Source organism: Lissotriton vulgaris, chromosome 8 (assembly GCF_964263255.1).
Source record: "Lissotriton vulgaris chromosome 8, aLisVul1.2, whole genome shotgun sequence".
NCBI lineage: Eukaryota > Metazoa > Chordata > Amphibia > Caudata > Salamandridae > Lissotriton > Lissotriton vulgaris.
Window position 1 is genome coordinate 475,643,825 of NC_141696.1, and position 18,299 is coordinate 475,662,123.

The 18,299-nt window shown below is 41.1% G+C and overlaps 1 protein-coding gene across 1 annotated transcript in view; it reads left to right on the top strand.

Annotated features, from left to right (window-relative positions):
• PPEF1 (protein phosphatase with EF-hand domain 1) overlaps nucleotides 1-18,299 on the top strand; it is a 384,922-nt gene that overhangs the window by 331,365 nt on the left and 35,258 nt on the right. The window contains exons 14-15 of the mRNA XM_086933308.1: nucleotides 10,036-10,142; nucleotides 17,510-17,673. Coding sequence (XP_086789434.1) covers nucleotides 10,036-10,142; nucleotides 17,510-17,673 — 271 coding nt within the window. The remainder of the gene's footprint in view (nucleotides 1-10,035; nucleotides 10,143-17,509; nucleotides 17,674-18,299) is intronic.

Consider the following 18,299-nt stretch of genomic DNA (forward strand, 5'->3'; position numbering starts at 1 on the left):
ACACTTCAGGGATGTAACACTGATGGTAGTACCCCCACTCTGAAAATTGTTCCAGCACCACTGACTTGTTGCCTTCAAGAACAAATATAGCAAATGACATGCCGATTCTGCAGGACAGTGACAATGACGATGGTAAGGGTGTGGTATGCAGCCGGTGATATATTTTGGAGCACACTTTTGCAAATTTATCACTAAAAATTGGTTTTATTGTACACCGTAATTTACAGACAGCAAATTTCACATCAAAATGGTTGCAAAATTTGCATGAGATTCAGTTTTACAAATAAGACTTACATTAGCCACCGCCTCAACTTCCACTATCCATCGAGAAGACTATGCTCCACCTCCCTTTCATTTGCTCATACTCCCCACATCTATCAAAGCAGAAGTGAAGGACGCGTCTTCTCCCACATTGCAGCAAAGACCCAGAACAGCCTCCCCACACACTTCTGGACCATCACCTCACTTCTAGAATTCCAAATGACCTTCAAGACCTGGCTGTTCTAATAAGCCTTCAGGGCCTACAAGTACCTGTATATCCTATTGCGTGATCAGTAAATTATGATTGATTGAAAGCAAGAGTGAGCAGATTCTGAGATTATTCTGTATGTATCATTTTCAAAGCCGCTCTTAGAGGACTGGAAGTGCAGGGTTTCCCCAACAGAAAAATCTTACACTCCACTGTTAGAAAATTGAACCCAGAGATCAATACTTTCTTGAATTTCTTGTGTGGCTTATGTAAATAGGTGAAATCAAAATCACAAACCAGGTTTACCCATAGAACGACAAACAAAAATAATAATTTGGCTATCATACTTTAACTCTATATAAAGTATTTAGCTTTGAAAGAATGCCCACCTGATCAAAATTAAAGAAACTGCAGCCCTGAAAGATTGATCCCATTGCTGATGGAGATGAATTCCATAATTCCATGGAAAGTTTTCATGCACAATCTAGATGTATTTGAGCCATGGACTAATACTTCTCTTCATCCTTCTTTTGCATAGTGCAGGCAGTATTCTTTTCACTGCAGGGGTATTAAGCTGAAGGCCAGCTCTACCAGCACTACAAAGTTATGGTCATGGATCTGAATGTAAATTGTTCCAGATAAGAGATAAATTGAAGACAGACAGAATCATTGCCAGATATCCAGTATGGGTGTGTATACCATATATTTTTTGAAGACCACTAAGGGCCTAATTCGGACTACGGCAGTCCATAAGACCGCTGTAGTCGCGGTGGCGGTCTGACAACCGTAGCACTGCCGACCACCTGCAGAATTACAGCTGCTGGGGTTGGACCACCACGAGACCGAGACAAAACATAAATCAACAGATTGTTGCTGCAGTTCCAATCCATTATTCATTCTTTATTCATCTTTCCAGAAATAGAAAATATTCAATCAGCCAATGTGTTTAGTTTCACTGAGAAACATGTTCAGGGCTAATGTACCAGGTAAAAATTATTTGATAAGGAATTGTTCAAAACTAGTTAGTATTAGATTGTTCATTAGTAGTAGGAGGGAAGGATATGTTACCAAGGTTAAGGCAGAGTGTGCTCCTTGTGGTACATTTTGTCATTCAAGGGACTACTGCTAAGGCACTATCAAATCCTAGCAAGAAGGATATCAGCTTTGAACAATTCTTTATCAAAGAATTTTGAGGTGGGATATTAGCCCTGAAGAAGTTTCTTGACAGAACCAAACATGGTGAATATTTTCTATGTCTGGAATGATATGTGATGCCTGGATTTTTCTCAATCCCTAAGACTTCAGGGATGCAACACTGATGGTAGTACCCCCACTCTGAAAATTGTTCCAGCACCGCTGACTTGTTGCCTTCAGAGCAGGCAGACCCTGAAGCAGAGGTCAGACCCGGGACCAGGGTTCAATTCCCGACGCAGCAGGGTCTTGAGTTCAAATGTCCGTGGACTCGATAATTCTCGCTTCGGTGCCTGACCTAATCATGGGTTCACACTCTGCAACTCTGGGCATTAAGCTTGCTTAATCTCCACAACGGCCCCCCCCGGCGGGATGCCTGGCTTTCACCTTGGGGATGCCCTGTAGGGGCTATCTCACAGGGAAAAGCCAGGACGGGTTCCCAAGGCAAGCGCGGAGATACCCCTTCGGGGGTCGATTCAGGCGCTATATAAGAAACGCAATAATAAGAACAAATATAGCAAATGACATGCCGATTCTGCAGGACAGTGACAAGGACGATGGTAAGGGTGTGGTATGCAGCCGGTGATATATTTTGGAGCACACTTTTGCAAATTTATCACTAAAAATTGGTTTTATTGTACACCGTAATTTACAGACAGCAAATTTCACATCAAAATGGTTGCAAGATTTGCATGAGATTCAGTTTTACAAATAAGACTATATACAAACGATAATGTGTGGAAATCGGATTTCAGCACATATTTACCAATTGCACATCACTAGGATAAGTGTCTTGATTTGCTTTGATCCTATTATAATCTTTGTTTCCAGCACACTTCAGAGTTACAAAAACATGTGCTTCATTTGTGCTTTCTGCTGTGTTGTTTCAAAGTGGATGGACTTGGTGACAATTTCAAAGAGGTTTCTCAGTCTTCCCACCAAGAAAATCTTTAATGGTTTACAAGCAAAAAAGAGGCGACCCCTCGAAAAGGTAGCAACTGTCTCGCGGGAGGCTATGGTGGCGGGCTGGAGAAATAAGCCTGAATGGCCACGAGTGTGCGGATTGGCAGCCTGGAAGGAGCCACAGAGGCTGAGCAGGACTTACTAGGAAACTAACTGGGGCCTGGCCACGTGAGCTGCCTGGGTGACAAGAGTCTGTTTGCAGAGAAGAGCTGAGAGCACTGGGCTGGGCACGGGCAGAGTGGAGCATGGACTAGTTGCTCTGAAGATGGCACATGATATCAGTGGGTCAGTCCGATGAACTAGGGCTGGGGTGGTGTGCCTTCAGACTGGTAGAGGGTGCCAGAAAGAGTGTGTTGTAATCAGCCGGAGATCTGGGGGATTTCTCCTCTCCCTTCCTCACTTGTTTTCCAGAGTTGTACCGCACACTGGAAAGAGTAAACTTCTAAAATACTGTACCACCCCCCTCCCCCTCCCCCATTGGGATCTTGTGTACTCCCTCGTGGGGATGATTTAGCCAACACCCACCTTAGACTACTTTCTTGTCACTGAAGAGTGGGGGCTGGGGATACAGGAAACACCAGAACTCTTGGGTGACTGTAAGTCCCAGCCTGCATAGTGGCTGAAGCGGGAGCTAGGACTAGAGGGAGGAGGAAGTACACCCACAAAGCTATAAAGCCCCAAGGCTATTTCCACTGCACAGACGTGCTCTAGTTGCACCTGGGCCAATGGCGAAAGAGGTTGGGCCACCCCCACTGTTATGAGGTATTGTTGCTACACCACTATGTTTTTCTGCACAATTCTAAGTAAAAGCCCCTGGGAATTTGACTCTAACCATAGAGAGTCCTTGATTTTTAATGGTAAGGTATGCTTTATTTTCTGGCCAGAAGTGGTTAGATAACCTGCAGGATATTGTGTATACCCTCTTTATGGTGTGTATTTTAGACGCCAGACTAATATGTGTGTATTTTGAACTGAACACTTGGTTATTGCCACTCAGATGGGAAAAAAGTGACTTAGTCCTGCACTTCACCGAATTACCAATTATGGATATGTGTAAAATCAGAGAAAATGATTCCAATGTGCTTAAGAATGCAACAATTGATGTTTTCCTTGTGAGGGCTGTGGGTCTTATTTCAAAAGAAATTGAGCTAGGGGGACAATGCCTCTTTCTTCCAGCTGATGAATCTGATAGATCTCTGGAGCCTCAGAGCTACCTACTTTTGATACAACGGCTAGTTCACCCAGGGGGGTCAGCTGCTACTTTGCTATAGAATCTTCATTTCCCACTTACTTAACACCTTTCGTGCGGCCCCGATTTCCTAAGTGTGCTGGACATTCCTTAACTGGGTCTGTTCATGACGGAACCATTCCGTCATCAGCACAGCTCAACCGTGACTGATGACGGAATGGTTCCGTCACCAGCATCGAAGGGGTTAATCTTCCTTGCCTGCTGTGGAACCACGGGTGAAGCGATAGTAGTAACTGCCTAAAATTTGGGCCATAGAGGTACAACACTCTGCTACCTCGATGCAATCAGCCAATGATGGACAAAATATGCTGTATGCTTTACTTGAACAATTTAAATGCTTTTGTTGGAGTCATTATGCTCCAAAGTGATGGTAATATCGGGCTGTAGCTTTTGCCTCATTTATGAGCGATTATAGGCAATAGAAGATCATCTAGCAAGGCATGGGGTTAAGTATAGGGATGGTCCTAAAGTTATTTGGATTCCCTCTATTACTGGCCAGGGTGTATCTCAGAAATCTGTGGCATATCAAACACTTTTGGATAATAATGTAGGGTTCTTTCCAATGAACATGGGCGTCCCCACTTCTTGTAGCTTATCTTCCACTAGCTAGCCAAGGGGACAACCACTGCTGGTTGAGGAACGGGGATCAGAGGGACAAGGGCCAGTTATGGATATAAATCGATGCCATGGTCGGTACCATTAACCGTGCCCCCGTCTGTCATCCATTTTCCTCTGGCCTGCTGCCCATATGTGATTGTTCTTGCTAATGTTCTGCAACTTGCCCATAACATAACAGAATCTAGCTAGGGGTCTGCTTCTGTTAATGCAAGTCAACTGCTTGTAGTGCATTACATTTAGTGTTGGGTAGTCTAGTTATCTAGGAGTGAGAGGTACTGTTGAGGGTAACATTGATTACAACTCAATCCACCCAAAAAACATAAGTTCCTGCCTTCACACTATCCTCTGCCCCTTCTACGAACACCACTTTGAAAGCTTCATCTATCATCAGCTGGAATATAGCGGGTCTAAGATCCAAGGTTAATGAAAGTGACTTAGCTTTGTTTATATATGGGTGTGACTTGTGTATTTTTTGGGAGACATTGGCCATGGAGACTCTCCACAGACACGATTACTGAAGTTTTTCAACCCCTGCAGTCCAGACACGTTCTGGGAAAGCCTCTGAGGACTTATTAGTCTGGTTGAGAATTACATTGTCATGCACTATTAAAGAGCTGTTGATAGTTTCTCCTGACCTGACTTACGGAGCCTAGAAATAACATGTGAGTGTGAGAAGACACTTCTTATAGAAATATTTATTACAGAAGCACAAGTATTCACAGGAGTTGACCACTACTTGATAATCTATTATGTTTGCATATTGATAGTTACTTTGTTATCATTGCAGGTGACTTCAATATAGCATTTGAACCTTCTTCCATTTTACGATATGTGACCAGAGACAAGGACCATTATTCGGGTATAGCAAATTTATTAGCCTTCTCATATGACCCGGGAAGGCCCATTCTTGTTTTCCCTATCTTAGCATGAGCACGTTGCAGACTGTCCTCTGCTTTGCGCAATTTACCATACAAACGTATTTTGCTTTGTGCCACACTGTACTTTCACACAGAACCTTCCATCGTTTTTGCGTTCTGTTCTTTCCTGGGATTTAGTCTGCATACCGTACACAAGATCGAACAGCAATGCCCCTTGTTATTTTGTTCTGGTCAGGCCATCAGCACCTAGACAAAACACACAAATGAGGCTGTTGTTTGGGAACACATACTTCTGCCATATAGGAATGCACAAATAGGTAATACCACACTTGGAGAGGGGCCTTTCCAGGGAAAAAATTGTGACGGCACCTGAGATGTAGAACTTTCATCTGTGTATGCTTAGGTACGGGGTCTCCTGCTAACACCTAGAGACCTTCTGATACATAATCAATTTTGATTCAGGAAAAGGGGAGGGAGGTTAGGCTACCCTGTCTTATATAATGACAGCTCCATTTATGATTTATGGACTACTTGCTAAGCTCACTGTATTTGTGTTATGCATCTTCTTCCTTATTATGGCATGTATACTGCATACTAGAGCTTAATAGTTAAAATAAATATTTTAAACTTTCCTCGTGACTGTGTCAGAACTTATTGCGGACTAGTACGAGTGTGAGAGCGAAAGGGTGTGTCCTACAACCGCAATTCCTAAGGCGGTCGGGAGTGTTGTGTTCTGGGGTTTCTAATCACTTTTTCCTCTGTGAGTGAGTATGAGGGCAAGTGAGACACTATAGCTAGTTGGTCCTGGGCTCATGGGCACTCAGATGGTAGGATTACTCAGTCCCTGCCTACTAAGGTTCAATGATCCCAAGTGTAGTTCTGTGACTCTGCAGAATCCCTGCAACAGCCTTTCCAAAGAAACATTTGAGCAGATCTGCATTGCAATTAGTCGACCTAGCCTTCACTTATGGCCTACACGCTTGCAATAGTCAATCTAGGTCTGATAGCACTGCAGCCCAAACCTTTTGGAGGGGGGTTATCAATGCAACATTGACTATATTTTATCATATACAAAGGTTTGGAGAACAATAGTGACTTTAGGAGTGATAATGATCCCCTCATCTTTGCCACTGAGAGTTTGTTTGATGATTCTTAGGTGACCCCATTTAAAGTGGGGCTGACTCTGTGTCATTAACAATTGAGGAGCCATAAAATGGAATGCCATTTGTAATTCCCCTGTAGTTATAGTAAAGATTTATAATGTAGTATCTATCCATTTGGGCTTAATAGGGAACAACAGGCAACTAAGGGTTGATCATTGAAAGTCACAACGTTCTGTTTTTGAAACTTAAAGTGTTTTTTCAAAAAGACTATGAACCGGTCACCAGAGCACAAAGATCTCAGGAATGGTATACTCCAGCACGCAGCACGGGGCAGCTAAGTCAGCACACTTAAAAGCCATTAAGCTTTTAGATGGTGCCTAAATTATTGAAGCAAGAGCGCAATTTAAACAAATTATACATGCCACAAAATCAAACTGGGAACAGAGAATTTGGGATTACCTGTTAGAAGCTGCCAAAGCAAATGACTTCAGAACCTTCTGGCATATAGTCTCTCATGGTGGTCATCAAATAGTTATGAAACAAGAGGTGTGTATTTACCTAGGTGCATGGGTAAATCATTTTAAATCTCGCTATTCTCCTTCGTTGTTGAATACCCTTATGGAAGATCAAGGTGAATGCACTGTTACTTTGCTTAAGAATGCCACAGACCATCCCATTACTTTTTCCTTGGGTAATACAGAGAAAGCAATTACTTCCCGGAGACGAGGGAAGGCTCCTGGCTTTGTCTAGATCCCAGACATTAACTGCATTTCCAATGCTATTACAGCCGGTTTGCCAATTACCCCTTCAAAAAATGGCCGGATTATTCCTGTCTTTAAAAAGGGTTTCCATAATGCTACAGCAAGCTACCGTCCTATTAGTCTCTTGGAAAATCTGTACAAAACACTTTATAAGAAACTAATTTACAAGTTGACTGATTGGATCATGGATAATACTATCCTGAATTATTACAAAGCAGGCTTCAGGAGGCAAACATGAACCGTATACCAGGTCTTTTGCTTTCTCATGACCAAAACTAGATAGTGGTGGGCTTCGATGGGGGGAACCTCTATGTTGCATTTGCTTTTGTCTTGGTCCCTTGAGCTAAACTATGGGGGAGTCCTATCCTCTATGGGAGTCCCACAAGATCTTTTAATATTAATTATACACCTTAATGAGGGAAATTATGCTCATGTCAGATGAGGCCCAACTGGCGAACTCACTGAAAACATTAAGATTGATAAAGGAATTTGCAAGGGATGTGTCCTGGCTCAATATTGTTTCTGCTTTTCATAAATGGTTCTGTGGACTTCCTGGTAGATTGAGAAAATGATTTTCCAATCTTTGGTGGTCAGAAGATTCCGGCTTTATTATTCCCTGATACTCTTCTTATTTCTAAAACTCGCATGGGCCTACAAATCTTTTTACAAATGTTTTCTTTATCTTGTGATACATATGGTTTAGAAATGAATGTTTAGAAGACCAAATTTATGGCTATCTATCTGTAGAAGAATTTCAGGGAGAATATAAAACTGGGTGAGATTGTGCTTGAGGGAGTCAAAGAATCTGACTATCGTGCAATCAGATTGGTGGACTCCAACTAGTGGGGGTCCCTAATTTGAAAGAGTTCCCTTTTGATCAAGCTATACTTAGGTGCACTAAAAGGACACCTTTTGTCTGATTTCTCCTGTCGTTGAACTAGACCTTGCTCTGAAGCCAATTGCTGAGATTGCAAACCCAAGAGCAGCCTTAGGTTGGCTTCAGACCTGGTCGACGGAAGAGATGTTCCCATACAGAGCCTCACTCAGTGATATCATCAGCTGTCCCGGGGCCTTTGGATTCCGTGGCTGATTTACATCAAGAGATCTCTAATCCATCTAGGCTTGAGTGATTGCCGGCATAATCTTGTGATTATTTAGCCAGCATTAGTTTCTATTGCAAAGGAGTGTAATGGAGTCACATTAGGGATCACATTGAAACATCAGACCCTCTTGGCAGCTTGTCACAGACTTTCTTGCTTCATAAATGTGCGTTCAAGCAAGAACAATTTTTAGATTAGATCAGCCCTTTTTTTGCTGGATCAGTATATCTAAAATTAATATATGGTGTGCTTTCCATGGCTACTTTTACATCTTCAAGTGCGTCCTCTGTCAGTAAATTTAAATTGTGCCTTTTTTGTGTGTCAGAAAAGCATGTGCTGTTTCTTGTGCTGATTAATCAAAACCTAAAACTAGATGGATTGTGCCCTTGTGTTGCTCATTGGGGATGTCTAGTCATGTTAATGCACTCTGAATATGTAAAACTGATTCTACCACGTGCGTAGCCTCTGCTGAATCTAAATCTTTATATGCAGCCAGGCTTAAAATGCTCAAAAACCCTGAACATGAACATGACGATATCTGCTTAGTGTAACCTTTGTATATACAGTTTTTTAATACATTTGTTTGACGTAAAGATGAGATCTGACAACAAAGTATGAACTGCTGATATATTTTGAAATATTTTTACATTTATTTTACAGGCATTTAAATGTTGTTGTATGTTAGAAAAAGCTGACAGTAACCCTGGGCGTAGTTCGCGTAGTAGCGCTACGTGTAGCTAAGCCAGTGCACTTCGCACTATGCAAGCTATGTGTAGCTACGAAAACTGCATAGTGCATTGTGCAAAATGCTGTTTGCACTGATTGCACAGTGCCGGATGCTTGTCCGCACTGTGCAATCAGTGCAAACCGCATCCTGCACAGTGCAAGTGGTCGTTTTCTGCCACTCGAGTAGATTTGTTCTCGAGCGGCAGCTTTCTCAACGCGGACTGGTAGTTTCTCATCGTGAGCGGTCGCGAGCATATGCGACCACTCGCAATGAAAAACCTGACCTCCCCACGTTAAGAATCTCGCCGGGAGGTTTATTTTCCACGCACGCGATCGGCAACTTGATGTTGCTGATGGCGAACGAGGAAAAAGTCTCACCGGGATGTTATTTTGCTCGTTCGCGGTCGCCAACCTGACGTTGAGGACTGCAAGCAAGCAAAAAATGCCCGCTAAACTACGTTTTTTTGCAATGTGCTATGTGCAATTCGCGAGCGTAGCGTAGTCCTACGCCCAGAGTTACATTTTACTGCCTTCCTTTCACTCTTCCTGTATCCCAGCACCTTTGTTGGATAGAAGATTTTACAAAATCCGCCAACTCTGCAGTCAAAGAAAGAACAGTAAACACCAATCACCATGTTAACAGAATAAGCCGCATTTTGTCAGATAATGTAGCCTGACATTTGATCGCTGTCTTTGAATGCACAGTAAATGTGACAAGATAAAAACAAAATTTAAAGGCATCTGTAGTGCTCATTCACCGCCTGAATACCAGCACGGTTATTTTGAGAGTGCTGCCGCACCCCTACTCCCAGCGCCCTTGCAACAAGTTCACTTTAAAAAAATAGAAAGGACAGTGTTATATGTACTGGGAGGGGAAACTTAGATCAACCAATACATAAGAGTTCAATATGAATAAATGATTAATAACAGCGAAAAATGGCAGCATTGACCCATTACTGCTTTTGTTTCCTTCTTAGATTGAGTGTAGCAGAAGGAGCTGCTCTGAGGTCGTTGAGAGAGAAACTGTACGCACACAGATCTGATCTCCTCTCAGCTTTTCGGAAGTATGATGAGAAAGAGACAGGTAACACTGTAGCTAAGAACACAGTGGTGGCTTTATTTTGATACAAATTGCTATTGCTTTCTCATTTGGTACCGTGAATTTATTTACAATGAATTTTACACAGTAGCAACATGGTACGATGTAATATTTTTTGTTACGTAAACCATTGCTTGTCAGGCTTTTTGGAGTGTATTAAATTAGCCTTGCTTAAATTATGGGCAGTGCTAGAGGCGTGTCTAATTTCTTCTACTTCCATGTCTGGAACATATTTAATTCAAGGTAAGGCAGCACCCTTATGTTACTTTCACTTTGTGGTACTAAAAATAGAGGAAAGGCCTGAATGATGGACTTTTTCTTGGAGGATGAGGACCTCCAGCAGCAAATTTGCATTGTACCTGGAACGTTAAACATCTTTACAGTGCTCCTAAATACTTCCCATTTATCCTATTTGTCATATATATGATTCTCTGTAGAGGTTGATTTTTATACTACACAATCAATTAATCTACTAATCTATCAATCGGGATTTGAAAAGTGAGGCTACTCACCCGTGAGGGTCTCAAGACGCTGTGGGGCCAGGGGAGGAGGGGGAGTGGATCAAACTAGGTGCTGAGTTCATCTGAACAGCCTGGTCTTGAGGTCCTTCCTAACTCGCGTCAGCGAGCATGAAGCACCAAGCGTAGCAGCATGAATGACAAAGGAAGTTAAAAAACTGGCATGAAGTGTGACTGAGCATCCATAGGGAGCGAGACACTCAAGTCCCTCCTCCAGGTTTTATATTTTTTATTGACATTACAGTCTGTGATAGATTGTAACAAACTTGGTGGTGAATGTTCAGGGGCGGGGTTTTACTTGAGGGCTAATGGGACAACCACTTTAGATTACTTCTTTTTTGATCATTCAATGTTGTTATGCTGGCTGTCTGCTCTCCCCAGTAAGAATTTCAGATGGTTTTTCATCTGGCCTGGGTTTTTGGGATTATTTCCCCCCACTCATTTTCTTTTGTTCTGCTAGAGTATTTTGTTGTTTTAGGCCTGCATGTAGGTAATTATAAAATATGCTACTGGTTGGATGAGACAGTTGGATTTGATTACCTTTGTGAGGTTAGAACTTTTTTTATTAGTTGGAGTATATATTTGTTTTTGTTTATGGAAGCTTTTAAGGGAAATGTTATTAGATAGGGATGGTATGGTGGTTCAACTTAATCACTGATCAGGAACATCTCCTCGTGGGAATTTCAGGCATGGGTTTAGTTGGGTTTGGCAGTCCAGTAAATTTGGTGGGTAACATGAGTGAAATTTTGAGGCCAAGAAGAATGAAGATCAGAGTGGCATTGCTCTGAAAAGTAAAGGAAGACACAGGACGTGGGTAGGTCAGCAGGTCCAGTGGAGAGGGGCAAGAACAAGGTGAACATAGATTAGGTTTTGCAGTCAGTTGGATGAAAATTGAAATGGTGGGAAGTCAATAGGCCTAAGTGATTCGAGCTTTTGGGGGGAGGATGGAAAGGTAGGTGTTTGAATATACGAATATTAGGGAGATTGTTAGGGCACATTCTAAAGCAATGCATCAAGGTGCAGTGGTTTTGTTAGAACAAGCCTGTCTCATTCTAGAATTCGTTCCTCACACAGTGTTGAATGCTAGCAAAACATGCATTGAGCTTAGAATTTCCTGTTCACTTTCTATTCATGTCGTCTGAAGTCAGAATATTTAATTGCATAGAACGATTTATTTTATTGGACTTTCTAGAGTGTTTTTGTATACATTTATTTGCAAAAGTAATGGAGAGACTACATAAGACCCATTGCATTACATGATGAAATGTCTAAGAGACAGCTAGGAAAGAAATATCAGCAAATAGAGCAACAGAAAAAGCTTTCTGCAAACAGCCTTAAGAAAATGAAATAACTATGATGATCCTAAACAGAAGTAGAATATGAGATGTACAAAGATCAAGCCTTCAAACAGCTAAATGATTTGGGAGGGTCAGACTAATAGTTTGAATAATGGCCACCACTGTCAATCAAGACAATAACTAGATATTAAATGTGGGTCCCCATCTACTTTATTCTATGCAGGGGAAGATCCACTCCTCGCTGCAAAAACCATGAGAGCCCCTATGAAATGAAGGCGGTTAATGACTGCTTTCATGGGTGCATCCTTCAATAAGGTGCAGCGTTTGTGGTTGGCACTACCAAATCCCAAAGGCCCAGCAGCAGCACAGTGCCACAACACGTGGCTCTAGTCATGCAACAGTTTCTCCCCTGCCATATCTGAGCAAAGTCTTCCAGCTTGCAATGGTGACCTTGGCCAGTGCCTCCCTCTCCTCATTTTAACACAGCACGTGATGCATAGTGCTAATGTTTCAACAGAGGGGGGAAACTTTCTCAGAGCCCATATTAGGTTCCATATGAGACCATATAAGTCTTCATTTATCCTATGACATTCATGCTCATTCTTAGTTGAGTGAGGGATTGCAGGCAGAAGTCAGCAGCCACTTCATCTCTTCTCGTCCCCTCTTCGTAGTAACTTATCAAACACCTAAATGAAATGTAGAACTATTTATTTAGGTTTTGTTTTCCAGTTTTCATGTAACTACATCACCACTATTAGATACTCTCTGGGCCCAGTTGTAGTCTGGAATACACATGGTGAAAATCATCTTAACCCCAATATTTAGGACTCAAGGACAAAAATATCGAGGAGGTATGTGCATATAGGTCAGTATAGATATAGTATTCTTAACTCCACATCTACGTACCTTAACACCTTGGGTGCTAAGGGAATTCCCGCTGGGTGCTGAAAGTCCTAAAATCCTATTCTTCATGACAAGGTCAACTCGTCATAAGCACAGCTCCAGTGTATTGCATGACGAGCTGACCTTGTCATGAGCATCGAACAGGTTAAAGATACATATATCATCAAGGTACATTTACCTGGAGTTAAAGTATAGTAAACCTATACTTACCTATATATACGTACTGGTTGATATATTTATCTTTGCTATTTTTGATCCTTGATATTTTGATAAAAGGATACTTACCACTTGATATTCCAGACCCACACCCTGGATCCTTCAACCGGCGAGTCCTTGGTGGGGTGAGATCTAGTCGTTTTTAAAGGACATCTGGCATTGCCTCTGTTGGTCACAGAGCGAGTTAAGGTACACACTGTACCTTAGCATCCCTGGTGCATTTGACAGATACCTCTGCTGCGATGGCCGGACGTATAGGGATAACATATTTACTCTGCCTCAAAACTGCGTATCTGCAAAGCAAGCTAGGTTTAGGTCAACAGTCCCTGCTATAAATATGAATTAGATGTGGAAGATCGGACTAGATATAAAGAGACCACACTATCAATTGCAAATCTTCACTAGGTAGCATTCAATACTATATGTTTGTTTTCTATTAAAATACCATGCTTCTACTAAAACCATAAGCAATGCATTGTAGAACAATTGTAAGATAATGACTCATCTAAGTTGTACCAGCTGCAGGTTCTAGATTGCAAAAGACATTTTTTAGGAGAGCAAAATACTTTGAACCTGTGATGAATCCTTGAACATTTGTGGTGCAACAGAGCAGAACACATTTTAAATAAACACATCATTGTGCATTTGGGTATTATCAGTATACAATGTAACAGAACATTTCTCTATCTCTCAAAGTTAGAAACTTAAACTTCAATTCAATTCCAGCCAAAGAACTTATAATGGTGTAAATTATAACCAACCAGTCCGCTGCTCCTCACGTCACCGCTCCTCCCCCGCGCCATGTCCGCCGCTCCTCATCGCGCTCCTGGACACCGCTCCTCCCTGCGCTCCTGACGTGAGCACACACTTTTTTTTTAATGTACATTTTTTAAATAACGTTTTTTTTATTTATTTATTTAGCCTATAACCATCTGCACACCCTGACGATTACAACGGTGTATCGGGTGTGTGGATTGGCGCTGTGGTTCCCGAGTTTACCCGCCTCAAAGCCTCAAAGTTCTTCCTTCATTATAGTAGTATAGATTACATTACGTGAGTTGACAGTCTCGACAGTATGAGTTATCACTCCAGGGACCATAGGTAAATCTATTTGGGCGGGGAGCACTTTCAATATATGGGTCACCGATTACTGCACGATACACAGCATTAAGTGAGAAAATAACTGTAAGTGCGCGCACATGTATATTTTCCTACGGCAATATTTAATGGACTTGTTAACCCTGAGTCAAACCTGACTCTTGCATAGCTATTAATTTGTTTGAAAATTTCTCCTTATATCTCCCATGTAAAATGACTTCTCTTTTTACAACTACCAAAGGACATAACCTTAGCATTACTCAAGAGAACCTGAAGACTCTTCTTACTATTATAGTCATGTAAAGTGACTACAAGGCTTTGAAGGCCAGGTAGAGTTTGGTCAGTCAATAAAGTCTTCATTCTAAGTGAATCAGTTTTGTTAAAAATGTATCTACACTGTAACTTAAAATTAATTTGAATTCGAATGTGCCCTTATATCAAAGTTGAGGGACATAAATTACCCAAAAAACACATAACTGACTTGTAGATCTCATTTAGAAGGTGGTCCCTCCAGGGCCCCTAGACAAATGGAAGTCCTACTGATGTGCTGAACCTAAACTCTGAATTTTAGGCATGAGCAAGTTGTACCTTTCTTTGATCACGTTCTCCAAATGAAAACATTCCAGATTCCTGGTGTGGTAACTTGTGTGTTGGTAACTCATCAGTGGTTTGGAACCGTAAGAGCGGTCACAAATAGGAGTGGAGCACCAATGCCACTCCCCCTTTTATTTACAATCTGGAAAAGGTTCACATAAGTCCTTTTACAATTCAAAAAGAATGGCTTTTGTACATTAAGGAAAGCCTTTTCCCGGTCAAAAACCTTGTGATTTTGGAAATCACAGAGTTTGTCACACCCTAAAGGGCCTTGTATATTAGTTTCATAGCAGCTGTTTGAACCACTGCCCTCTTTTCTATCCTTTATGTTTATGTTTGTTCTGGAACAGTCCATTGGGCATCACTAATTAGGGAATACTCTTCTTCTACCTCAAATAACAAATTACAATTTAAGCCAACTTTGAGTATCAACGTCTTATTGTGAAACCTGTCAATTACAGCGTGAATACTTTTCATCGCTGATCTGGGCTGAATTCACTGTGATTTTACTTTATTGTAAATATACATCACAAACAATGAAGCTACATATTTCACATTTTACCTTTCTTGGGTAGGATCTGGCCACCAGTAGACTCTCTATTTCATTTAAACTGAACTCACCTTTTTTTTGCAAGAAATGCAACCGTACCTCTCAAGCCATGGGTCATCTTCGAGCACCTCTGACTGCCGTTTTCTCAAAAGCAGCGTACTGATCACATTAGACTGCTTTTGTGGATTTACATCCAGTTTCGTTTCACATTCTGGCCAATGGATAGCGGGTTGCATACTGGAGCTTTGAAGGTACAGATCTAGTTTTCTTGTTTTACAAGCTGGGCATTACACATACTGGGCTGAAGATAATGGGTTACATACTCTCAGTCTGCAGATACTAGACTGGGTTGGTGCTATACATACTTAAGGATTGTGAATACTAGACTCAGGCTAGGGAGATTAGGTTTTACACACTGGGGCAATCCGTGTACCAGCCGATTGATTGTGCTTTGCATGTTGAGACATTGTGAATATTGTGTACTTACCTGGGGCTATTACTAAGGATGGTGATTTAGGAATTATCACTTTGAGTGTTGTGCATTCTGAGGCCTTGCTGTGGTGCTTGATATTCTGGGGATTAAGATATGTTATTAATTCAGTTCCAGGACATCCTGTAAAATGTATTGCTTTATAGCCCCTGTCCATAATTGACCCCTTCCCAGCCAGTTATCCTTAACCACTCCTTCCGCCTTCCTCCCTCGCTCCCTACTGTGAGCTGTACGCCTAAGCCCAACTACTCACAAAGATGTATTTCACTGTATCATGAGATACTAGTTTTTAGGAAAGTCCACACCACCTACAGAACTCGTTTCTCATTCCCTCCATCGTGCCCTTTAATTTTTCGGCCTTTCCTTTCAGCAACTCCTGTCTCTCTCATTACATTGAGGCTCCTTTATGGTGACATAAAGAGTTGGACTAACATAACCGATCTGATGCCTTCCTTTTCTCTCTACTCCACCTTTAGGACTCTATATTATTGGACCAAAACATGTATCCATATTTATTTTCATACCAAAATACTACCAACCATATTGCAGTACATACTTGTTATTTTTAGATCATTAATGTTACCCAAATTACATATGTCGGATGTAAATTTACTGATTATAAAAAATCAAACAAATATGTGTAAAATAAAAGAGTTGGACTAACATGATATATAACATGATACAAGCATGGTCCACATCCATTTGTTATTGAGGTATTGAATGTTCAACTACTGTCAGAGCAAAATTATTGTGTCTTCAAATGTCTCCTTAGAATGCAGGCTGATGTTTGTCAAACATTAGTAGTACCTATTTCTATAAATCTGGGTCAAGGGAAGGTAAAGGAACTAATTCAGAGTTGGCTGTTAATAGAAAGTTTTCTGATTCTGGAGAAAGTGCTAAATCTGGAGAATTACCCAGTGCAATTTTATTATGGTGGAGTAATTTCTGATGGAAATGTGTCTTTTTATTTAGAACTGCCTTCAAAAATTGGATACGTTTACATTACTAATGAACTCTAAATATTTCTTTAAGTTCTCTACTGCCATTGGTGAAATTGGAAATGAAAATCCATATGGGGGCTAAGACAATATAGGCAATTGCCCAAGGAGCTGGGGAAAGTAAACAACATATTGTTTTAATATTGTTTAACGTCATTGAATGCTAATAGGAATTGTATTTATTTATTTATTTACAATATTTATAGAATGTGTCTGTGGCCACAGGGGCACCAGGGTGCTTTCCATAAAACATTTTGATGCACAGAACATTTATTAAGCGCTTCCAATATCGATAGCTATGACTATCTTTGGCAGTCGTCATAACTTTATGTAGCTGTATTTGAGGGAGAACTGACAAGGTGTGTTTTAAGATTTTTATGAAAAGTCAGGAGATTGGATTTAAAAAAACAGTAGAATTTACTACATTTAATTGGAAGATGAGCCACCCTGATTTGCACTTTCTGGAGCTTAACGATCAAAAAATGTTTATGGTGAATTGCACTATCATAACTTACATATATAACATCTTAAGGGTCATTAAAGTCTCGTTTTGTTCTGAGAATTTCTTTTTCTTTGACTGCTCATTTCGATGCAAAGTAGTGTACTTTTGGTTTTCAACCAACACAGCTTGTTGTGTGACTTATAAATTCCACCAATGTATAACCATGGACCATCTCCCTTTTTCAGGAAGAATTTCTGTCAGTGAATGGGTCTCGTCGGTGGAATCAGTTCTCCACTTGGATCTTCCTTGGAGGACCCTGCGTTCCAGGCTGGTACGGCTGTCCCCAGAGGGGAGTGTTGAATATATGTCGTGTTTTGAAGATCTTCAAATGGAACCGCCCATAAAAGAAGTGAGAGAAATTTAGCAATTTATCAGTGTTACCTAGAAAATAAAGTATGTAGGACATGCTGCACAGCTACAGTTAAGATCCACTGGCATTTTACCTCCAATGAAAATCAAGAAGTACTAGGATTCTTGTCTATGTATTTATCATTCTACATGCTTTTGTATGCCATTCCTAAAAACACTACAGAGTTGACTTTTACCCAAATTTGGCAAGGGACGAATGCTACCAGATATGCAGCTTCAAGGGTATTGAGCGTATGCGTGGTAGCTGAGAATGTGGACTCCCACTTGGGTGTGGCAGACTAACTGTTGGGTTTCCCCTGAGGTAAGCAGAACTCTAGGCAGAAAAAAGTTTGCCTTTCTGAACCATTGAAGTGTTCATTGAGATGAACCCTCCTCTTCCACATCCATCCTGTGCAAGGGGAGCGTTGAGACCTGAAATAACCTGCTGTAGAGAAAGTTTTCAGATTTTAAAATTGTTCTTCTCCCTTCTTTAACATCAACTACAGGGAGAGTCACAGACATACATCGGACATACATTCTTAAAGTATCTTTTCTATGATGGGAATAAGAATAAAAGATTAAGACTAATTCATCCCTTTTCTATGTTTGGGATGGGAAGGCATGTGA